General features: G+C 47.6%; 1 protein-coding gene across 1 annotated transcript; it reads left to right on the top strand.

The window, feature by feature from the left end:
- Positions 1 to 13723: 13723 nt before the first annotated feature.
- Positions 13724 to 17497, top strand: NFKBIA (NFKB inhibitor alpha). Its single transcript, XM_030452355.1, has 6 exons — positions 13724 to 14098; positions 14460 to 14568; positions 15083 to 15293; positions 15796 to 15884; positions 16002 to 16262; positions 16769 to 17497. The coding sequence occupies exons 1-6, from the start codon at positions 13875 to 13877 to the stop codon at positions 16814 to 16816; spliced, it is 942 nt and encodes a 313-aa protein (XP_030308215.1). The 5' UTR covers positions 13724 to 13874; the 3' UTR covers positions 16817 to 17497.
- Positions 17498 to 24943: the final 7446 nt, after the last annotated feature.

Below are 24943 nucleotides of genomic sequence, written 5' to 3'. Positions count from 1 at the left end.
TGACAGAGAAGAGCAGGCATGTGTCATGGTTTAACACTGGCCCAGCAATTAAACCAAATAACAGACGCTCTCTATTAATCTCTCTCTCCTCCTTGATAAAGAAAGGGAGAATAAGGGAGACTTATGGGTTAGAAACTAAACTACACAACTTTAATGAAACAGTAATGATAAATAGGAAAAATTACTAAATATATACAAATATACAGGAAAATGGAAACCACATTCCTCCCCCTCTTTCCCCCAGTAACTCTCATGTCACCACTGAGGCTGCAGGGCAGCCCTTGGAAAGTCCAGGCTGGACTCCTGGAGTCAGCAGCAGTCAGGAACTGGAGGCAGGAACACACAGATATGGGCTGGCACAGATCAGGACCACAGGCAGACGAACGGACGGGATCCTTCCAGGATGCCGGGTGAAGGAAGGGAAGCAGGAAAGGCAGGAAGGGCAGGCAGCCGGAAGCTGGAAGCAGGAAATCACAGCTTGGCCCTTGCGATCCCTCAGATTTATACTGAGTATGACATATATGAGATGGAATACTCTGTTTGGTCAGTTCTGGCACCTATCTTGTCCGTTCCTCCCCAAAGCAGGGCTGCAGGTGAGACCTCTTTACTCCTTCTGGAGAGTAAAAGTTTTCCTCAGAGCTGAGCAGTGTCCTTGGCTCTGCATACCAGTCTTTAGCAGTAACTATAAACATCAAGTGTTATCAGTTCTAGAAGCACACACTGTCTGAGAAACTTGCTGTTAATTTCAGCAAGTGCAACTACTTAAAGAGACTCAGCTAAAAGCAAAAGTACAAGACAGAAAATCACCTTTATCCTGGCCCAAACCAGGACAGCATGTAATGCTGCTTACCCAGAGTAACTCCAAATATCTCCGGAAGGTGTGGTGCAGGGCACCCCATCCTCAGGCAGGACACCTGCATGCAGGGAGGGCTTCCTCACCTTTGGGCTCAAGCTAGCACACTCTGTACCATACCAAGCCCTTGCCATTAAGGATCTTTGCAACATACAGTCATCGATGGCATTTATATCACATATAAGAGGAGATGAAGGATTTAGCTACTTCCAGCTTCCTTGAGATGTGGGACATTTCTCAAAGGATTTGAAAAACGCCTAACCAAGAATATCACCACCAAAGCTTGGAGGCCCTGCAAGCAATGGTGGAGAAGCAGCTTGCTGGAAGACTGATGTAGGAGCAAGGGTATACATGGTTGTTATTTGTGAAGGGTTTCTTGTCTGTACAAGGTATTTTACCTCAGTTCTGATATATTTAAGTCTTTCTTCCCTGGAAATTTAAAGCATGCTTATTTTCATCAATTCTCCTCAGCTTCTGCCTATTGCTCATAATAGTAAATCACAGTGAATTAGTGAAAGGGTCCCAGAGTCTGACACAGACTTCCCCTAAAGGTGTATCAGGTGATCAGGAATCAACCTTGATGCTCCAGCATCCTAACACAACAAAGTACAGATTCCTGAAAACAGGCTCTTCAAGTGTGTCACAAACACTGCCCAAAGGCCAGCGGGCTCAAACTGTGGGCTGCACCAAACAGCAAATGCAACAACCATCACTTCACATGTACAGGGAAAGAGACTTCATACAGCCATATCTGGGGAGTCTAATGAAGGAAATTAGTTGTGGGTAGGTTGTGGGTTTTTTTGGTTTGGTTTAGTTGGGTTTGGTTTTTTTTTTTTTGCCGTAAACGCACCGCGCGGGGACATACTGCCACCGCCGGGGACCGGTCACTGAAAGAAAGATATTTGGCGAGCTTTGAAACCCGTCGAGCCGCGCCGGTCCCTCGGCGGGGACACCGCATCTTCCTGCAGGGCTCCGGCACCACTAGAGGGAAACCCAGCACCGCGCCGGGCGGGACCGGGGCAGCGCAGGGGAGACGCAAGAAAGCGTGAACAGGAAAGGACGAGGGGGAAGTCGTAATAAAATAAAATTATTTTAAAAATAATAATAATGTTTACAATTAAAATTAAATAAATGAAGTCCTAATAAACTGAGGAGGGACTGCTGGGAGGGATGCTAAAGCTTCTGAGGATGTACAGGTACTCTTAGACCGGTGGGCACAGGTTTTGATTTGAATTTAATTACTACCCAGAAACAGCTTCCTCCTCGTTCTCTTCATCTCTCCAGCATGGAAATCTCCCCCACTGGCAGGAAACTCTTGACAACACTTTTAGCTCCTAAGAAGACGGTACTGTTCCAGCTACAGAAGTGTTTGTTACTAAGAAGACCATCTATCAAAGGAAAGAGCAATGGAAAAAAAAAAAATTATAACTGACTACACTTAGCTTATATGACAGACGTGTCTCAGATTTTGCCTTTAGAGAAAGGAAAGCCCAATTCTTCACCATAGCCATAAATAATATTGAAAAGGGAGTTAAGTGTGAAGTAGCAAAGGCTGCAGACGATGCAGAATTATTCAGAACAGATTAAACTACGGTTGAGAAATGCAGATATAATACAATGTAGAAGAGTAATAAGAATTCAGGTTTTGCATCACATTCCACATCAACAAATGCAATATACAGCATCCAAGAGGAAAAATCTATACATGTACAGTCATGGGCTTTAAATGAATTGTTTTACTATGAAAAGAATCTCCGCGGTCGATACTTGAGGTCAAAGCTCCATGGTGGGCAAAACAGCAGAAAGAATGAACAAAATTCATGGAATAAGTAGAGACAAAGCTGAAAACATCATTTTACCTTTCAATAAATCCTTCTGAAATGCAGTTAGTACACTGTATCAAAGAGCTAACCAGAAAAACATGACCAAGTATGGTAAGGCTTCCATTTGAGAAAAAAACTAACCAGGTTAGAAGCAGGAGTAGCTGAAGCTTGGAAAGGAGATTCACATACCAGAGGTATTCCTTTTTCTCAATTAAACATCACCTAGTAGTTTCAAAACAAACACCAAGAAGTCTTGGTGGAGGGTTTTTTTTTCAGCACATCTATTACTAAATCTCATTCTTGGAGGATATCGTGGAGGCTAAAGATGTGCAGAAGCCCACCAAGGGGTTAGATAAACTCACTGCAGCTACATGGACAAGTGAACGCTATAAACTGGTGCCTGGGAAGCTCCTACAGCTCTGAAAGCTGGACAGACAGTCCAGGAGGAGGACCATTATGTATTTATCTGCTCACATATTTTTGTCCACAGGTGTGTTCAGTTGGCTCGTTTCAGAGATAACGATTTGGACTAATAGACTGACATGGCATAGCCAAGGCTGTGATTTTCTGAAGTTCACATGAAAATGAGAATGGAGTTGGGAATTGACTTTGCACTGACAAGGCATCATCCGAGGGATACAGCAATGCATAACTGCAGGGGCAGTTTCCCTGGACAACTGTGTGCCAGAGTTTCACTTGCTGGTCTGAAAATGAACGAGGCAGCAAAAGTGATTAGCAGTGGAAAGACACTAGACAGCTGTAATTACCTAAATGCCTTCCTATTAACCATGTGAGAAACTAAATCCTCACAATCACATTCGTTAGTAAAAGCTAATGACAAACTAACTACATGAAGTTTCATTTGATTAGGTAGAAGAATTCTACTCCAATGTGATTATATTACACTGAATGACTCAAAAAACCAACCAACCAAACAAACAAAAAACAAACACAACAAAACAAACAAAAACAAACAAACAAAAAAAAAACCACAAAAAAACCCAAACCAAAACAAAACCAAAAAACACAAACAAAAACCTTCCTGACTTAAAGAGCAAATGAATGTTAATCGTAGCGAACAGGCAGAGAAGCCCCATCCTCGCGGTACAAGGGCTCCCTCAGCTGAAGGCTGGGAATGTTCCCGGCTCCCTGGGGCAGCTCCTGCCCCCCCTGCCTGACCTGCTGCGGGTGATGATTGCAAGCGGGACCGAGCTGGTTCCGCTGCGGGTGCCGCTGATTCACTGTGTATTGCCCTCGTTTAGAAGTCCCTGCCATGTCATAGTGAGAACAGAGAGGGGCAGCAGGAGAAATTTGCCTTGTTGATGCCTGCGCTGTTTTTTCACCCAAGGGGAAAAACGTGGTTCAGTGGCTGGGGCATCGGCATGAGAGGCGAGAGCACAACCTGGCGGCTGCTGACCTCACTGCTGCCGGGTTTGCGCCCTCCCCGGCACCCCGCGTTGCAAAAGTGCGTCACCGGTACCGGTGCCAGACACACTCACTTCTTCCTGCGTCTGCAGAGCACAACAAGAGCTAAACATAACAATTTGGACAGACGTGTGAAAACACCACGGCACACATCAGTTTTCAGGGCATGCTGCTTTCCTGGTACCTTTGCTGATTCCCTTCTTGAAATACTGATAAAAATCAGGCTTTTCTGAGTCTGTCTCTTCAGAGCATCCACGGATATTGGCTAAGAAGAGTGGGCCTGCTGGAGACAGGGATGGAGGAGTTCACTGTGCCTTTCTGGGAAGACGAAGGGCAATTCCAGCACCAAGCTGAATCCCACTGGATATACAGCATCCATCATTTCTAGATATCTAGGCGCTGTGGTGGCAAGCATGATGCCAATGTCCAGACATAACAAAATAACACCCATACACGACAAAATGGACTATGTATCAGAGTCCATCCAAAACATGAACCACTTCAAAGAAAACCTATGTGCATCCAGAGCCTAGGTACCACAAGGACATGAGGAGAGAGTAAAAGTCTGGTCCAGAGGGTCTGTTTCCAAACTGAATAGAGAGCGATTTGTTCTCGGCTGAAACTGTCGTTGTAATTTTTAAGCATTAGTTCCCTCTGTACCCTTTATTTTCAGGCAGATGATATGCATTTCTAGTGCTTGTATGATTTTTGCCCAGTTGTCCTGTTCAGAAGATTCAGATCCCCACAAAACCCTTCAGGCAAGGAGGCAGAAAGGAGAATGTAGCCTCTCATGAGGCCGCACAACATTTCTGTGGGGGCACAAGTGTCTCTGAAACTCATGAGAGCTGCTGCCTTCCCAGCCAAAAGACCCCTAGACATTGTGTCACTGCTCCTCTGCTCTCCAGCCTGACTGGTGGACACTATGCGTGCTGTTGGCAGCCTGGGGACAACATGTGTGCAGGTGCCACAGGGCAGGCAGGTGCCAAAGCAACCAGCTGCTCCAGAGTCCCATCCTGTCACAACACTGCAGGTGAATTCTTTATACATAATCAAATAAACCAGAAGGTTATTACATTTGAATTAGCATTCACTAACACAATTGATCGTGTGGATTTAGCTATCTAAATGGTCAATGGTAGGACATTTGGATAATTATTACTGCTTAGTGATATTTCTTCAGCTAATTGTTTTTTATTGAATTATTCACTTTGATGATGCAGCTGAAACAAGTGCAGCTGGGCTCCTGAGGACAGGCTTTTAGCAGCCCAATCAGCCTCCCAGAGGCTCCATCATTCCTGTAAGATGATGCATTTGGGTTCTTCTGGATGGTCCTTAGGAAAGGAACCCTCTGGGGACTATTCCTGTCCTGCCAGTGCATGCTTTCATATGTGCGATGATTACTCATAACAGCTCAGCTTATCAGGGTTAAATAAAACTGAGCTAAAATAAACTGAAGTTGGTTTTTTTGAAACCCCACCTGATTATGTTCCATATGTGAGGGCATCAGTGCAACAGTGCACAAAAGCTGAAATACTTCCTTCTCCACCCTCTTAAGCACACACCACCCACACCCCCACAAGCAAAGCCCCCCTCATGCTGCCCACTGCTTTCTGCTCAGCCCCATTGCCTCACTCCCCAAACCAGGCTGAGCCCCAGCCCCATAGCAGTGCCAGCCTACATGGGAGGGCTCATGTGGTGGTCAAATTCTCAGCAGCCTCCTGCAGGCAGGCACAAGGAGAAAGAAGCTGCATACCCCACCCGGTAACCATGGCCCACACTGGAAAAGATACAGGTAGAAAAGCTCTGCCCACACAGCACCATGCCACTGTAAAAGCCAGAAAGCTCAGAGCTGATATTAAAGCTTTCCCACCTGGAAAGGTCTGGAAAAGCCCAAATGAGCAAACTGCTGCTCCAGCAGCAAAAGCATATCCATGCCTGCTTCCCTGCCATCAACACCTTCCTCCAGGTATGACTTGTCCCCAGATCATTATTGTGCTCCCTATGATTAGTAGCATCAAAACAAAGCTTATCAGAGATGAGACAGCTGAGAGAGGGAGCAAAGGGATACAGGACCGTGAGTCTAGGCCTCACAGTCATGCTGTGCCTGAAACTGGGTGATCTGGCTTGGTCTTAATTCTTCTCATTTGAGATCAGCTAAGCCAAGCATAGGGAAGAAGCCACAGAGATCTGGCAGGTAGTTCCCAAGCAAAAGGAAATACTGCACCTCCAGCCCAGAGAGTGGAGAGATGCTGCTCAGGCTCACACAGGATGGCTCAGACTTCTTCATGGTCACGCAGCCTCGGCGACCTTGAGGTGACAGAAACTTGATGCTGCTCACTTCAAAGAGTGAGAGAGAGCATCTCACACGCACAATCCACAGATACCCTTTTGCTGTTCATTACTCACTAGCTAATTGTTCACACACATCCTAGATGTCTTAGAGAATGGGACTGCATGGGCATATGGCTTGGCCAAGTTGTTCCAGGAGACTGTTTTGGGCAGAGCTCTGAGCACAGGGATTCTAGCACAGGGACAGATGAACAGGGCTACATCAGGAAACAGCAGATAGGTGGGGCTCTGTAGAAGAGAAGATGTGACTATAACATGATGGACAGGGCATTGCTTTATATATGTAGTGGGTGAGATGCAAGGTAATGCTACAGCCAACTGAGTCCTGCAAGAGGTCAGGTTCTTGTAGGCTCCTGGGAGATAAAGATATTTTGATTTTTATGTCTTCTACTTCCCAGGTCTGCGGAAGCAAAGAACCGTCAGCCTGTGAGGATACACGAGGTAGTCATGATGGCCATAGTAGGATGCTGGGTTTTGGGAATCCAGGGATGCAGCCAAGGAAACAGTTTGTGTGCATGCAGGTAGGTAGACGGAGCTGAACTGTGTGACTGTCTAAACACTTGCTTCAAAGAGTGACCAATTTGGCTTCTCTGCAGTGCCCAGGGGAAAATCACATTCTGCCACCTCAATTTCCTCACTGGCTTTCCCACAAATGTGTTTCAGAGCCTTTATGAATCTTCCTGTCTCAACCATAAAACCAAAACCCCCCAGCCCCAGCTCTGTATTGCCAGAGGTCAGGGTTTTCCCAAGCATGCTATATTTTTCCCTGCTCAGAAATTTGGTCTGGAAAGGACCCATTTGTCCAGGGTTCCCGGACATCTGGGAAAGGCCAGCACCACGTGTTGCAGGGATTATGTTGTGTGCGGGCTCTTCAGATGTCACCACGGCTCACGCACAGGACAGGGAGTTCACAGAAGAACTTAATATGTTTGTGCCTATGCACAAACTGTCTCTCCAAAAAAGGCAGAAGAGGTATTTCTGTCTGGGAAACACCACAGCTTTAAGTTAGTAAACAACGCCCACGAAATCTGAAGAAATCAGAGCCCTAAATGGCATATGCTAAATGGGAAATCATCCCAGGAATGGATGTGGCCTTGGAGAGAGATATATTTAAACTTTATCCAGGCTGGAAAATCTTCGTGCTGTCTCCATCTGCTCCCTCTTCCTCCCCACCACTCTAATAATGAATCACTGGCCCCAGCACTCTCTGAAAGAAGTACAATTGCTTCCAGTTCCCTTTTACTACATGCAGCTTGCGTAGTGCAGGACAGGCAGGAATGCCCACCCTCTGACCACCGGCCCCTGTAGCTTGTCCTCCTGAGTTCCTTCAGGTAGTGGTGGCCCAAAACTTGCTGCTAGACATCATCCGTTTAGGGGAAGGTCGTGCTTGTAGTGCATAGTGTAAGGAAAGGAGGTTTTTATTATAAACCAGTCTGAAGCACCTTTGTCCTAGCAATACACTACAATACCCTTTACATGCAGAGAACAGGATGCTTGGAGTTTGGAAGAACCTGCTTTTAACTCCCCTGAGCCTGCCTTTAGCCTCTCTCAGTCTGTAAATCAGAGCTCACCTAACACCCCTATAAATGCAGCCCAGCTCTTTGCTGTCCCTCAGAGGTCTTCCCTTAGCTTGCTCTCCCACAGAGAATACTAAGCTACCCCAGGTGCTGTAGTCCTCCTCTCATCAACAGCCATTTGTATCGGCAGAGGAGGAAGGATGGGCTGGACCAGGGCATGGCACCAGGAGCACATCCAGCCCTTGGCAATGCTGCACAGGCTCCCTGCTTGCACAGCCAGTGCTCCAGCTCAGAGCACACAGCCCACAACTATTCTGCCGCTGGAAAGAAAAAAAAAAAAAAAAATATCCTTACGAACGTCCCGAGCAGAGTCCCGGAGCACTCTGACAGGCATTTTGCCCCAGGAGACTTGAAGCCGAGCCCTCCTCGGCAGCAGAAGCTGACACGCGTTGTCAGCCGGGGCGGCAGATGGGGGTTACCCCTCCCAGAGCTTTTGCGGTCTGCTGGGTTTCAGAGCTCCAAAGGACTTTCACCGGGAGAAGGTGCAGAGAGCCTGTCGCGCTGGCAGGCCCAGAGCTTTTTCAGGAAGCTCATAGCCCAAAGTTCAATTTCTGTTGTGTTTGGGTTTGTTTTTTTTTTTTCTTCTTTATTTTCAGGGTTATGCTCTTAGTATTGTCTAGTATTTCCTGCTTCCTCCTCTGGCAGCTCCCCGGCTAGCTCCGAGGCACAGCTACAGCGCTCAGTGCATTAGCCCCTCCTGCGTTTGCCACATCCGTCCCCAGGGAAATCCCTGGGCCCACACGCATCTCAGCTTCTCATTAAGGTTTGCCGTGTGCCTGTCTGCGGCGCCGGGCTCCCACTGCAGCAGGGTATTGGCTTTTTATGTTTAGTCAGGATGGTTTGCACCCCGCATCTTTAGGCACAAGGGCTTCACAGGAGCACGAGGAGGTTCAGAGCAAACTCTGTGTTCTGGGATGGATGCCTCTCACTGCCCAGCATTGCTCAGTTAGGGTCTTTACTGTGCTCAAAATGTCACTTAGTAACACAGGGAAATTTGTGTCTGGATCCAGCTTTGAACTTCTGGATCTGTAATCCAACCAGAAAGGAAAGCAGCTTCCTTCTTGGCATGGCCCCACTGGCTCCCCCTCTGCTAGGCAGAGCTCCCCATTCTCAGTTCTCAGCAGATGCATTTTCTGCACAGTCCTACCATGCTACTCTCTCCACCTTTGCAAGATCCCTGCTTGCTGAGAAGAACTAGAGACTGTAAAATTACCAAATGTCACAGCTGCCTGCAGGGGGAAAGTCCCTTTTTAATTATTAGTATGCTCCCAGTTCCTATTTTCCCTGTCAGATGCTTCCACTCTGCAGCCACAGAGGGGGCTGTACTGATGGGGACTAACATCAGTTGTATTGCTGAAGGGTAAGTTGTACAAGCTCAAGAGATTTGCCTCTGCTCCCCTGGTCTCTTCCCCCAGCCAAGGTCTCTTCTTTCCTACATAAAACACATGTGGCAGCAAGCTTTGCTGCAAAAGTCTCTGAGCATCAGCTTAAAGCTTTGCAAGCAACATGTTTTAACAAAACTTCCATGTGAGAAGTGTGAGTGACAGCTGAGAAAACATCTTCCAAGGGTAGCTGATTTCAAATTACTTGACCTATATTTACCCTTAAGGCATAACAATAAAAGCAGTTTAAAATAACATAGTACATCTCATCCCTAAGGATCTCCAGAAATGCAACCAATTGATACATAAACAGCCCACAGTTCACACAGAGAAATGCAGTGAGCAGGGACACAATATATCAGTTTAAGATGCCAAAAACAAGCTGGAGTCTAAAAATAAAAACCAGAGACTAGTGTAGTCAGCCAGAAATCTGGATCCATTAGACTCTGGCCAGGACATCCTAGTTAACTCCATTTCTGCATCTGTGTGGCCTAGGTAGGTTCTTCAATGCCCTTACTTAGACCTTGGCTTTATGTGTCAAAAATGACCCCCGAACTGTTTGCTTTGAAATTATATCATCACAAATAAGGTGAAGAAATGCTTCCTACTGCATCTACCACACTACTTTTTGGAGCATCTGACTGTCCCATAATGAAAAAGCTTGAGAAGGTAGGATAACACTTTAAGCTCTAGTCCAGCTGACAAAAATGGACATTGCTTATATTTGTCCCTTCTCATTTGGCCATTTTTATAAAAGCTTTCAAATTAGTAACAGTCATATTATTATTAGAATGCAGGAGGGAAATACATTTTACTTGTTTACTGCTGGACTAATTGTTTGGGGCTGCCTGGTTCTTATCTCTACAGCAGCTGTAAATGGGAGCCTGAGATAGTGGATTCTAATGGCAAAATGTTATCAGAATGACAGCATTAAGTGCTCCCTTGCTTCCATTGCACTAGCACAGTCCTCAGCCTTTTGGAGCAGTAAACCAGAGTCCTATTCCAATAGGGTATCTGCACGTGTGTGTACACATGCAGCCAGCAGGCTTACTTCACTCTTTTGCTTCGCTTTTGGGTTTAACAACCTGGCATAAGGTTCCATGCTGTGAACTACCTTTCCTGGAACATTTACTGCAAGCCAGGCATAGTCCTGGAGATTAAATGGGAGGAAACAGTAATAGGTATCTGCAGCAGCAGTCAGAAAAGGATAAAACTGAGGGACCAACACTGGTAAATCAACAGCACCTCAGTGACAGCACTAGACAGTTCTCATTATTAGTGTGGCAATCAGTAAATTACAGTTTAATGTGTTTGCTGGAGGAAGCAGCATGAGAACCTTTCATATACTTTAAAAACTGATTAAAACCCTACTGCTCCTTTTCAGCATCAGGCACGGAAGGCTGCTTCTCAGAGACATGACTGCTGCTTTTTGCAAGACAAAACATCTTGTCCCTGCAGCTCCACAGCCCTGCCAATTGAGTGCTCAGGGCACCCAAAGGGGATGGAGCCTTTTGCAGAACCTAGACCCTAGCCATCAGGTGCAAAATCACCTCTCTTGGTTCCAGCTTTTACATTGTTAAAGTGACTTTTAGATAGAGATTGCTAAACCAGCTCCATATACAGTACTGCAGAGAGCCTTATCTCCTCTAAAGCTGATGAGCATAAAAAGCACTTGAGTGAAATTAATACACACAGAGGAGAGGTATTAAAGCAGAATACATGAGGACAAATGACCGAGGGGTCCAGAAAGCTTTGCTGCTGTTTCAGCAGGACTATCCCCTGTCCCTGGACAAGTACAGCTGCCCCATCCCCCTGGGGGCATGTCTGAGCCTCCCAGGACTGGAACACCTGGGTGGGAGGCTGTGTAGGAAATCAGAGTTGTGATCTGCATCCTGTATCTAAAAAAACAGATATCCAAAAGACAAATTTGTTTTTTTCTATTCTATTTCCCTTGAGGACCATGTAGAAAGTTATATTGAAGAACTTCTATCATGTTAATTTAAAACAAAAACAAAACCAAACGAACAAAAAAACCCCAGTACCTCAGTAGCACAAAAGCAGCATCAACGACCTTCACCCCCACTTCAAATGCTTTGCTTTATACTATCCTCTGTATGCCACACTTTATGCAAATGTTGTACAATGACCTTGTTAGCTGTGAGGAGTTACAGGGAAGGGTTCTGCTTGCCCCTGCATCCATGGCTGCCTGCTACTTTACATGTGGGTCAGGATTTGGAGCTGAATCCCTTCTTGATCCGTGCTTTTAGCTGCCTAATACCCAGGGGTGCTGGACGATGTGGGGGCCTCCCTCTTCCCCAATACCCCAGGCTGGGCTGCAGAGCAGCTGTGGGGATGGCAGTGTCTCGCTGGGGCAGGAAGTGGGCTGGCTTCAGCATAACTTTCCGTCCAAAAATTACTTTCCATCTCCTTTCTGCCACCTACCACCAGCTGCAGTACCACTGAGTTAAAAGGCACACAAAATGAAAGCATCCTGCACACCTCTAAAAAGAGGTTCCTGCTGGCAAATGCTCACTAAAAATAACCCCATGTTAGCCCATGACAGCAGCTGGTGGTCACTTACAGAGGAAGCAAAGAGCTTCCTTTGCTGAACTCACCTCCCAGCCACCACAGGGAGGATAGGAAGGTTTAAAGTTTAATTTCTGTATGATGTTAGCAGAACACCAACAAAAAGCAGCATGGTCCTGGCTGGGCTTGGTTTCTTGCCAGTCAGGGCAAGAGCTTGCTTTCCAGCTCCCAAGCTTCCTTTTTTGCAGGGAAGAAAGTAGGAGGAGATTTGTTAATTAAATTTCCCCAGCCAATTTACATGAAAAAGGGGAAACCATTTCAAGAAGCTCATAAAAACTTTCATAACCCTTACCCTATAAAAGAAAGAATTGTATGGCTTTTTTTCTAAACCTGCCCAAAAGCACCAGCGGGTTGTCCCAGGCCAAATTATGAATTATGAAAAAAAAAGTCCAGGAATGGTACAGCTGCACTGAAAATCAGGAACATCTGCTCATAGCAAGTCAGGCGTTCACCCACTCCTCTGGCTCACCCTTTCATCTTTGGATTTTCTCATAAGTTGTTGTTCAAAGGGATGCCATCCCATGGGAAAATGACAAAAGGAAAAAAACACAGACACTGTTACTCAGTGAAGCCAGCAATAGTTGCAAGAGAAGAAAAATTCTTGATGGGAATCCCCCACATCTGAGAAGTAGAAGAAAATTCACCAGAGAAAAATTCAGCACTGTCAGTCTCACAGACAATGCCTTTTATCCATGCGGCTGGGTGCATTTTCTAGTTTTCGTTATGCACACATGGTGCAGTAACAGTAAAAGCAGAAAAGAATCATTAAGAATTGTCTAGAGAAAGTCAGAATAGTGACAGAAGATGTAATTTCTTCTTTAAAATGTTTGTTCCTTTCTGGATATGTTGAAAGAGGACTGTTTAGTCCTCTTCCTCAGTTTAACAGAACTGAGTGTACAGGAGTAGCACAGAAATCTCCTTTTCATTCCTGATTCCACTGCACCAACTGAAATTGTGAAAACTTCTACAGCAGTGATGTAAAACCCTTCAAACACTGTGGCAGCACCTGCACACCTGCAGGCATCGGTTGTAGCACCAGTCATGTGCCATACTATCTGCATGTCTCCCAAAATCGATACCCCCTCCCAAGCAATACAGGGCAGGCATATATCTGTTCCCGATAAACGAGCTCTGGTTAACACCTCCAAAGGCAGACCCTCTCACCAGCCTTCAAAATTATCCTGGCTGGGTCAAGGATCTGATGTTGTGCAGATGAGGGCCGTGGAGGCAAGCTGTCGCGCCATGCTGCATCTCGTGTAGTGGAGCTTCTCCGAGTGTGGTGACCACCACGGTGTATCTGCCCTGAGACATCCTACAGCCCCTCATACCAAACAGAAGGATGGCGGGGTGCAATCAAGGCCGGCATGTGCAGGGGGTCCTCAGAGTGCAAGGGGCCTCCGCTGGGACCAAGGACCCCCACAGCATGCAATGTGCCCCACAGCGATACAGACACCCGCTGCCCTGCCGGGGAAGGGGCACGGGGAGATCCATGACCGGGCAAGGCAGGGAAAGTCCCCCCGGGAAAGCAAGGAGCAGCCTCCCCGGGGCGCAGCAGGGAAGTACCGACTGGGACGCCGCTGAGGCGAGTATTTCCCCCTCGACGTGGAAAAACGCCAATTCCCCCACCAGCCGCTCTCTTCCCTCCCCTTCGCCTCTAGAGGGGGGGTGGCGACGAGGGGAGGGGCCGTCCCGATCTGATCCGCCCTCCCTACCACCGCCCGCGGCGCCGAGCAGGATCGGACCCGTCGGTCGGGCTTTGAGTGGCTGGAAATTCCCGTCCTCGGCGGCTCCTCCCCCGCAGAAATCCCCTCGCCGGGGTGTATATGCCCAGCGCCGCCGCCTGCGCCGCACACTCGCATCGCGCCGTAGCTCCGCCGCCATGATCAGCGCCCACCGCCCCGCCGAGCCGCCCGTTATGGAGGGCTACGAGCAAGCGAAGAAAGAGCGTCAAGGAGGGCTCCCCCTCGACGATCGCCACGACAGCGGCTTGGATTCCATGAAGGAGGAGGAATACCGGCAGCTGGTGAAGGAGCTTGAGGACATTCGCCTGCAGCCCCGCGAACCGCCCGCCTGGGCACGGCAGCTGACGGAAGACGGAGACACGTAAGTGAGGGCCTCGGGGAGAGTGGAGGGGCAGAGGGACTCGGGGCCGGGTGGGGGAGGGCTAAGACGGGGACAGGATGTGCTGCCGGCCGGGAGGCGCCGAGCTGGGCTGTGGCGCGGCGGGGAGGGGAGGGAGGGCGGAAAGTCCCTGGAGGGGCGCCAGGGAGAGGCGGCTCCGTGGCGGCGGAAAGCCCCGTCCGCCGAAAGCCCCGGCTTGCGACACCCGCAGGGGACCCTGCCCGGGCCCGCCTCGCCCCTCTGCCCCTCCCCACTCCCCCCGAGGGGGTCTGGGGTTTTTAACGTGGGATTTTAATGTCGGTCGTTTTATTTATTTGTTTTTTTGTTTATTTATTCCCTTCAGTTTTCTCCATTTGGCGATTATTCACGAGGAAAAAGCCCTGAGCCTGGAAGTGATCCGGCAGACGGCCGGGGACCGTGCTTTTCTGAACTTCCAGAACAACCTCAGCCAGGTATTTTAACCTCTACAGCCCCAAATGTGGATATGCGCCCTCCATTCTTCCAAATATTCTCTGTGGAATTCCCTCCCCTAAAAGTCCTTTTTATTTTTTTTTTTTGTCCCCTCAATTTTTTAATTGATGGATATTAAATCCAAGCCTGCATTTGGGGAAGTCCCCAGCTGGCTCCAGCCAGAGTTAGTACAATGCTTCCTCTCCTCCAAGAGTGGCATTTAACACCCACATTTTTCAAATATGATGCAATGGGTTGCATCCCTCTTTACTGGGATGTTAATGATACCCTTCACACGGATTGGCTGTTTTGTATCCAGCGAGCCCTAAATTGTCCACTTTCAGACTAAAGGGCAACTATACATTAAGTCAGGAAGCGTAAAGACCTGAGTTTCTGGGATGTGACTTTATCCAGGGGCACAAATCACCAAGCAGTCAAGGGGTATGTTGGCCCAGACGTTGTGGCCAAGTTTGCAAGTTGTAACTCACAGGTCTGCGTTTTCTGTTTTGCCTGCAGACTCCTCTTCACCTGGCAGTGATCACCGATCAGCCTGAAATTGCTGAGCATCTTGTGAAGGCTGGATGTGACCTGGAAATCAGAGACTTCCGAGGGAACACCCCCCTGCACATTGCCTGCCAGCAGGGCTCCCTCAGGAGCGTCAGTGTCCTCACACAGTACTGCCAGCCTCACCACCTCCTCGCTGTCCTGCAGGCGACCAACTACAACGGTACGGGCATGCTGCTGTACATCCATGTCAGTGTGCTGTGTTGGGGGTAGGGCTGATGTCCTGTAGGGCTCAAAGGTCTCTGGAGACGTGGAGCAGAATTATGCCCATTTGGGAGTTGAGGAGCCCAAAGCATGCAGTGGTGTCTGATATCTTTAAAATGTCAGTGGCTTTTAGGCCTCCTCACTGCTGATTATTGGCACTCATGGCTTTGAGTTTTGCATTTTTAGAGAGTATTTTGCAGTGCTCCATCTTTTGAGTTTTTTGGTTTTTTGTTAAATAAGTTGTAGTCAAACACTGGAATAAAGGCTCTAAGAAATCTTTTCAAAATCCAGCAAATTTTTCATACTTAATGGAATCTGAGAAGCTTTTCTGGAAAAGGCCCTCTTGCCATAGGTGAATTGCAAACCTAAGGTAGTGACATGTCCTATCATCTTGACTCTAACCTAATGCCTTACCATTCAGTTAGACTTACTCAAATTTTTCCTTCATTTGTGTTTTGCAGGACATACGTGTCTCCATCTGGCCTCTATTCAAGGATACCTGGCTGTTGTTGAATACTTGCTGTCCTTGGGAGCAGATGTAAATGCTCAGGTATGTAATGTATACCATGAATTTAGCTGAGCAAGGCTATGTAGTTGTAAGAAATGACAGGTCTGGTACTGGCTCTTGCTCTCCTAACATCCTGAACCTTGTGTTATTTTCACACAGGAGCCATGCAGTGGCAGAACAGCACTACATTTGGCTGTTGACCTGCAGAATTCAGATCTGGTGTCACTTCTGGTGAAGCATGGGGCGGATGTGAACAAAGTGACCTACCAGGGCTATTCCCCCTATCAGCTGACGTGGGGAAGAGACAACTCCAGCATACAGGAACAGCTGAAGCAGCTGACCACAGCCGAGCTGCAGATGTTGCCCGAAAGTGAGGATGAAGAGAGCAGTGAATCGGAGCCTGAATTCACAGAGGACGAAGTAAGTAGCTATTTGCGCCTTCTCAGGAGAAGGGGGAAATCCTGCCCTTTGTAGCTTTTTTGGTGTTGCTCTGATGACAAGCTTCAGTGACCTCTTGCCTTTGTTACGAATGGTTACAAATAGGTCATAAGTAAAGTTACACTGTCAACCATCAGCAAGATGGCTGTGGGGGCAAGCTTATAAATAGAATAAATTTAAGAATAAAATGTAGATAAATAATTTGAGGGAATGGAGATTGATGCAACACAGTTCTCTGAACGCCATTCTGTTGCTGATACCTACAGAACCTTGTGAGATAAAATTGTAGTTAGTGGGTGGTTTTTGTCTCCCCATCGTTTGTTTTTCTACAGTTCTCAATGCTTTTAAATGGCAAACGTAACCATTTCAGTGTAGAAATTGTATATGCTGCCAAAGTCAGGGCATGCAGAATTTGGCAGTTATCCCAAAGTGGATACAGTACTCCCAGTAAGAGTTTTGCATTAATAGTCTTTTGTTTTTTCTTGCAGCTCATATATGATGACTGCCGTATTGGAGGACGACAGCTGGCATTTTAAAGCAGAGCTTTCTGTGAAAAGAAGTGACTGTGTATCTCTGTATAGAAAAAGGACTGACTTTCTTCATTTAAAAAGCAAGCCACAAGGGAGAGGAAAAATCAAGGAGGGAAATACAAAACTGCCTGGCAAGGAGCACGTAATTGTAACAGGATGGTTCCAGGTTCTGGCCTATGTTTAAATGCAGGAGTGGGATGTGTAACATCAGTAGAGATCTGTGATTAGTCACGCCACCTCATAAAGAGCCACATAGCCAATCTTCTCAACCCTATGGAGGTAACAGACTACACCTCCATCCTGCTAGTTACCTTGTGGCATTCAGTACCCCGAGGAATTCATGTCCTTTCATGGCCAGACAGGCTTATACGAACACCCCATCTTCTCAGTGACTGTTAATCTGTGTTGGACCAGGGGTGCTCCCTGGCCTTACTGACTCACCTCAGCTGCTCTCAGTGGGGTGTCCCAGGTGGAAGAGTCCAACCAAGGGACTGGTGACCTCCTGGCTGTTAATACAAAGTAGCAATAATGTTAACTGTGGGCATTGGAAACTGTGTGTTTCACACCATGTGTGTCATAATTGCTACACTTTTTAGCAGTTGTATATTGTGTAAATATTGTACATTTTTTTTGTTTATAATTATTTTGGTACATGTGAGATGTATTTATTAAAAAACGATTACTGTACCTGGTCTGTGAAATGATTCATTGCCCACCTCGTTGCCCTGAAGTGCATGGGAATCCACCTGGTTTGCTTTTTAAGAAATATGTAACACCTGGTAGACCAATGGGGTCAGAGGCTCGGGGGTTTTAGGTGGTTTACCCCAGCAGGAGTGAGACATCTGAGCAGCCCATATCCCTTCTGCTGCAGCTAATTTTGGAAACAAACGTAGGTGGTGTTTCCTGTGCCTCTTCAGCAGGAAGGTCAGGGAGATGGGATTCCCCCTCCACCACCCAAGCGCCAGGCTGCTGGGCTGCCAGAGAGGGGTTTTGAGGCCATCTTTGTCAGCACCCACCTGCCCGCCCTCACAGCACCTCTTATTCAGCTCTGGGACTCAGCAGCTCTTGCTGGGACTTGCCCAGGGCAGGAGGGGGGTTTGCAGCACAGCCCCACACCCACCCGCCCGCCCTCTCGTTTATCACCAACCCTGGGTCTGGTTTGAACTCGGACACCTTTGGATTTTCCAACGGGGATTTCCGTGGGAAGAGGGAGCATACGCCTGGAAACGTGCTGCTGCCTTCCACCCCTGAAATTCAGCCACAAGGCCTCCTCCCTCCCAGCTGCGGGAGCCATGGATCCTTCCCTGCCGTGGAGGAGGATGTGGCTTTAACCCACTGCAGTTACTCTTGCCTGTTTGTCTCCAGCATTCAGGCAGGCAGAATCCTCACCTAGAGCTGATCACTTCTTGGCAGAGTGTCACAGCACAGGACTGGTTCTAGATTTTAGCCCATTGTGTGACCACGTAATGGATGGGTTGTGAGGAGGGTGTGTGCCCCGTTCCTTCTCTGCCGTGAGCCCCTGGATGGACACTGGGTGCAGCAGAGCTGCTGACACAGAACAGGGCTCTGCCAGGAGTGCTGGCCAGGGGACTTCTGTGGGGCTGGCAACCAGCCTGGCTCAGGCTGCCAGAGAAGGCCATGGCTCCAGGTTGTGCAGGAACACCCATTCCGTTTTCCGCCTCACTCTTCCCAAAGAGTTCCTGCTACACCACCTACTCTAAGGAGGGCTCTCTGGTATGAGGAAGAGCACCACAGCTGGCTGAAGGTTTCCTAATTTGCATGGGAGCCAAAGGCCGTTGTGGAAAGGATTACACAAAATTGTCATCCTGAGTCATTTTTATTTCTCTTCCACTCTCATTGCATGAGCATAGCCCAGGTGTGTGCACTGGAACTTCCTTCTGGCAGACAGAGCCATGCCTTCATTGGAAACCCACAAAATCTTCCAGGTGTGGGACTGTGTCAGAATCTGCCAAACCTTTCTTTTTCTTCTTGGGGACTCACCTTGCACTCACAATGACTGCTAAATCTCATCTGGGGATAGGGACTTGGGGGGTGGTTAGTCTTCTTGCTGCTACAGGTTTTTTGCTGCCAAAGAATTCTGAGTGTATTCTGAATTCTCAGCCTTTCTAGACTAAACACGATGTTGCCACAGCTGGAAATAGAAAAGGCAATGATCCTCTCATTAGCTATGCTTCAGTTAATTTCCTTTTGCAAAACAGGAGCTGAAATGCTGTCAAGGCTCTGCAGTAGTGTTCACCAGCAATAGATATCAGTGTTCTGGAAGTGCCCAGGTACATGGCTGGACATGGTATGCAAATATTTAAATAGATACCATCTGAATGCAAATACTTTATTTGAAGTCCGGAGGGAGGAAAAGTGTAGTTATCAGTAGGTTGATGGAGGAGTTCCAGAGGCAGCAGTAGGTTCTTGGCTGCCCATTGCAACATTTATACAAACAGTATCTTAGGAAGGTGCTGCATAATCTTGCAAGAACTCTATAATGACTTAATAAATTAAGCAAATGTGTTACTGTACAAGGAAGTTTTGCAGCTAAACAAATCATTGCCCAGGTACCGCATGCTGGTTGTTACTGTTTGCCTCTGCCAGTCATGCAAAAGTAACCAAGTATCCTATGCAGAGAACAACATGTAAAGCAAGTAGGACAGAGATTAATGTGAGAATATGTGTGTGTTAGCAAAATAGGTTGGGATGTGTTGTGTCTCTGTGCATTGCTAACATGAGGCTGTTCAGTGCAGAGCTTTTCCTGCTCACTTGATGATATGATGTGAGTGTCCACTAAAGGTCACCCCCAGCTCCCAGTTTCAAACACATGCTGCATGTCCGCTCTCTGGCTTCTCCACAGCCGTGCCTTTAGAAAGATCTTCTGAGAGGGGTTTTGGTGGTGACCTGCCTTCATGCTACTTTCTTGGCACTCTGGCAGATATATTGCACATTCTCTTTGTAGGACTCAGAGGAAGAACTACTTAGGCATTCATTCTGTTAGCATCACTTTTTCCTTATCCAGCTGCCATGACTGATATTAGCAGAGCATGCTAGTTTGCTTTTGCTTGTCCTCCTTGCCAGTGTTTTGCTACACTGGCCCGAGATTCAAAATTCTCTCCCAGCACCTTTGGCAAGGTTCTGTGGATTAAGGTCCTGTGAAGTTTATTTTTAGTTTCCTGACTGACTCTCTCTCCTTTAGCCTTTTTCCTTTCCTCAGCTCCCTCCATGTCTGTGTCCTCTGCACTTAGAGTCCTTGTCACCCATGTCCATCTGCTTTGTTCTCATTTACGAGGTGATCACCATTCCCCCGTTCCCCCTTTCCTTTTCTCCTGCACACGAGCTCACTGTGAACTACCATTCAATCACCACGATACTGCATAGCATGAGGCTGCTTTTTTTTTTTTTTTCCCCAGCCTTTCCCCACTGCCCATTCTTGTAAATATATTTGATAATCCCAGAGGGATATTCCCATACTTCCTTATATTGCACACAAAGACCTGAACTCCCCATTTCCTCCCACACCCTCCTCCTCCTCCTTGCACTTCACCTTCCTGCAGGCCTCCATCACCCCAACCACAACCCAGGGACCAGATTCAGGCGCTTCTCTCTTGCCTTTCAGCCCTCTCAGCATCAGCCCTGGACCTCTAGAGAACCTTATGGTGATGACAGATAAAATGCAGGCTGCCAGGGCAGCAGTGGTGGAAAGTGGAGTCCAGATACTGATACAGATACTGATTTTTCAGGAACTGCAGCTTTGGGAAGTGTTAAAAACAAGGGCAAAAGTGAACCCTGCAATGCAGTGGGAGGCTGCATCCTCCTGGTGTCCACAGGGCCAGCCCAACCTTTGCAGTTATAGCAAAAACCTTTCACCACCCTCCCCTCCTGCTCATTCTGCTGCTCTCTGGTTATGGTGTATTCTGCTTCTGTCACTCAGCTTGGGCTGTGGGGGCTGTAAGGTGTCTCGGCTACACCTACACATAGGTGTAAGGTGTCTTGGCTCCTTCAGCAGAGACAAGTGGGACAGGCAGCCCTGAGAGCTGCCTGCCTGCTGATGGGCTTGGACATCATGAAAGGCCACAGTCCTAATCTGTGGGCCTTAACTCTCACTGTCTTGCCCCTCATCCTTCAGCCTTTTGATGTTAGGAAGGGGCTCCTTACTGATTACTTAGCATTTTACACACCAAGAACTGTAGGGCCAGGCAGGGGCCAATGAATAGTGTTTACCAGCCATGGACCCCGCATCCAGCTAGTGGACGCATCTACTTGCCTGCCCCAGCAGGGCTTGATGCACCAGAAGGCAGTGAGGCCAGCAGAACCATTAATCTATCCCCAGAAGTGGCAGACCCACTGCTGCTGGGGTTTTTTCCCACAGCTTCAGTACACATTTGGATGAGCAAAATAACTGTGAGGAAAGGAAAATGTAGGACCTACAACAAAACCTGAGGCAAGACAGCATAATCTCTGAGGAGTACAAGTATAATTTGTGACTTGTTTTAATGGAAAATCTTCAGTGGTGGTGGAGTCTGGGCAGAGGCCCAGCGCAGATCATTTTTCAGCAGAAGCTGAGGTATGGAAATAATTAACCATCTGGTTGTTCCTAGAAGAAAGAAATGCAGAATGGAGTTCAGGGGCAGCAGGGAGGACCATCTCCTGGGAAAACAGCCTGCCCTCACTTCAGGGAGGTGGAAGAAGGGCTTTTCCCATGTTGCTGTGTTCCCAGCACTGGTATTTTTTCGAGAGTGAGAGTTGTGTGGGACACATTCCAGCCAGGACGGCACACACAGCCAGAATGGCCACTGAACAGCCTCCCCCCGTCTCCATAGAAAAGTCTGGCAAAGCTCTGGCACCTCCCCGTCCCTCCAGACAGCCATCAGGGCCAAAAGCCTCACCTTAAACATGGACACATTTATCAGGTCATAATGTAAGAAGCCGAATTCCAGAGAGGTTGAAACAGAAATTCCCCCATCACCCTGGAGGTTTCACTGCCCTCCCCTTGCTCCAGCGCTCAAATTTTCCCAGAACCATCTCCTTGTCCAGGTTTCCAAACAGGACTTTCCAGTCCCTGTCAGAGGAGAGCTGGGGTTTTCCCTGCTCACTCCTTTCTGCAGTTTCACCCCTTTACAGCAGCCACAAACTGTGGTGCTGGGGTCGATTGCTTCTCCAGCAGTGGGAAGGCAGCCTCCTGCCTGCCCCTGGGGATTCCCAGCTCTGAAGGAACAGGCCTGCACCCCTTTAATTTAAATCCTTTCCCCATTCCCAGTGTTAGCTAATTCAGAGTTATTTTCCTGCCTATCTTTCAATGGAAGCTTATCATCCCTCCAGGTGAAAGCAAAATATAAGCAAACGTGTGCAAAGGGATGCAAGAAAGCACCTTTTAAGGTGCATTTTAATGCAAATATTTTTAACATTCATGCACCCTGTGAAGGGCACACAGCTACAATTACAGTACAACACTTAACTCTGTTAATTATTACCCCTGGATTTCAGTAGCTCGAAGGAGGGATTTTCCCGAGGCCCTACAGAAGATCCCTGTGAGCAGTGCTGAGCATTGCTCCCTGTTTGCACAGGGAAGTGCCCAGGGCTCCAGCAGGGCACATAGCCCCCCTGGAGGAGCACTAGTCTTAAAGGATAGCCCATGGGGTTTGCTCATGGAGCATGGGAGGATCCCCTTGGTGCTTTCCCTCTCCGTGTGGTGAAAGGAAACACCAGGTCTCAAAACTCAGCATGCTGAGCTGAGAAGGACTGAGAGATGGCTGCCAAGCCTGTGCAGCACACAGGACAAAACCACACTGTTCTTTTAGCTTTTTCTAAGTGGATGGGTTTCCATTCTGGAGTGTGTCAAAGCTGATGTTTCTGGATATAAGCTGAAAACTTAGACCTTACGCCTCCTAGAAAGTTCTCTGAGACATTTTGCCCCAGCAAACAAAGCCCCACCCCAAGTTGCATGGAGGCTCCTTACCCTGGGGCTTTGCCGAGCCAGGCTCGGGGAAAACCCTCTGGAGGAAGGGCATTCACACCATCTACTCACCCTTGAGCACACTTGACCTTCACCCCCTCTCGAACAGCCTGTGAAGTCTCCTGAGCTGTAGTAAAACATCTGACATTGTCCATCTGCCCCAGACCTCTCCATGCTCCTGTCCTTGCAGCTCTGACCCCCAGCAGCAACAGATTGGTGCCAAGCTGAGGGAAAGCCTGCAAATTGCCCCTGACCATCACACTGACAGAGCCCAAACCTGTGGCAATATAAATAATGGTGTGGAGATGGTGTGGGAGGCTGTCAGGCTTTGCCTGCAGTCAGCTGGGTTTAAACAGGTGATCAAACAGCATGAGGGCATGTTCAACAACTGTGAAATTGAAGAAAGGCAGCAGGGGAAAAGGCAGTAGTATCACAGGATGCAAAAGCTAGGTGAGACATCACCAGCAGCAGACATGGGTTCAGTAGCTCCCCCATGTCCACTGCTGAGGTCATCTCACAGCCCAGCAGTAGAACTTTTCACACTGAAATGCTTTAGCTTTTCCCACTGCATCCTTCCCTCTGGCTCTGTCCCCAGGGGAGGGGAACTCAGCAGGTCCAGGAAAGGCTGGGACTTCTGACAAGGATTGGCTTCTGCTCTTGGGTGATGGCATGCAAAGCCAGTTTTCCTTCTCCATACAGCTGACTCCCAAAATGATCTGATCACCCACTTCCCACTGCAAGCCACCCCAGTATCTGAGGGACTTGTGGAACAAGAACTGATAACTCTTAGTTTCCTTTTTCAAAGAAGTTCAGTCAAAGTGAGAAAGTGAAACCACGCGTCCTTCCATGAGAGTTCCAGGCACAAGGCAGCATGACCAAGCCTTCCTAAACATGCTGCTCCAGGAAGCCTCTTCCAAAAAACAGTCATGCTGAAGGGCACAAGACAAGAGGACCAAGCTGTATCTATGCACTGCAGAAAATAAGAGCATCTGACTAGAGCACTTGTGCCACAAGTAGGACCACAGACATTTCTCACAAAGATTTGTGTGTGCATCAGGCGGGAGCCCAGCTGCATAGCAGCATCTTCATAATGAGTGCAAATATCTCCAAGTTTTCTGCTTAAATTTAAGAAGTGGAATAATTCAAAATAGCCATTCTTTTCCATTTTTCTAAGGAAGTGTTCTGCTCTGATTTTTGCAGTTAGAAACCATGCATTGTTTTAAAAAATCATACTATTTAAATCATATTGAGATCCTCCCAAATGAGACATTACTTCTGTTGAGTCAGAAAACAATAATTTATTTCATTTTTTCTTACTCATTGGGAACTTTAGGTGTTTGTTTTCTCACTCACCTGAAAAATATTTTCTCCTAAGCTTTTGTGGTTTCAACATAGAAGAATTTCCTCTCCCACTCTTCTGAGTCATATGAACTGGGCATACCTCTGACCTGGGGCTTACTCTGTTGTCTCTGAAAAGCCACCCCCTCAAATTTGCATCCAATTGCCATCTGCATAATAGCTAATAAACTCCTCATGCTTGCATAGGAGCAAGTCTTCCCTTTGCCTTACAGCTAGCAGCCTCCCATCAGGTCTGCTTGGATGCTTCTTGTGTAGCAGCATCCACTCCCTCACATGCATACATCCTATTACCTCTACCCAGTAACTCCATCTTTAGGCTGCTCTAAATTTAGAAAACTCAAGAAGAAACTCAAGAAAACAAGAAGAAAACTCAGCCTATGGGAAGTGATAATTTCAAAACTGATCCTGAGGGAGCTCTTGTACTGGAAGGTTTGGGGCTGCAAACCAATCTGTGGCAAGTGTGCAACTTCTGGCAGGTAAATTGATGCTGGTTCTGACACCAACCTGTATCCTGCTGCTGGACATTTTGCCTGTGACTTAGACCGTGTCTGGAGACTGATTCAGCCCAAGGCATGAAGCTAATGCACATGACCCAGGGAGTGTTAGGTATTTCCCACGCAGATGCTTTCATTCACCAGTAAAGCAAATGCAGGTTGGTGTGTCCTCTTCCTGGAGGCAAATCCCTTGCATTTTAAGCACGTTTGTCATGAAATGCCACCACACATGGCTTCTCAACATCACTGCAAGAAAAATGCTATCTCCACAGCCATTCCATTTCACTGAGTTTAAGCTGGGCCCTTGAATACTGTCAACAG

The sequence above is a fragment of the Calypte anna genome, chromosome 5A (assembly GCF_003957555.1).
Source record: "Calypte anna isolate BGI_N300 chromosome 5A, bCalAnn1_v1.p, whole genome shotgun sequence".
NCBI lineage: Eukaryota > Metazoa > Chordata > Aves > Apodiformes > Trochilidae > Calypte > Calypte anna.
The sequence above is the reverse complement of the archived record's forward strand: the minus strand, read 5'-3'. Positions and strand labels throughout refer to the sequence as shown.

What these genes read in the sequence shown, in the direction of transcription:
- NFKBIA (XM_030452355.1), top strand. Translation starts at nt 13,875, where the DNA reads ATGATCAGCGCCCACCGCCCCGCCGAGCCGCCCGTTATGGAGGGCTAC. An exon ending in CTGACGGAAGACGGAGACAC is followed by an intron (nt 14,099 to 14,459) that starts GTAAGTGAGGGC and finishes TATTCCCTTCAG; the next exon opens with TTTTCTCCATTTGGCGATTA. An exon ending in CTGAATTCACAGAGGACGAA is followed by an intron (nt 16,263 to 16,768) that starts GTAAGTAGCTAT and finishes TTTTTCTTGCAG; the next exon opens with CTCATATATGATGACTGCCG.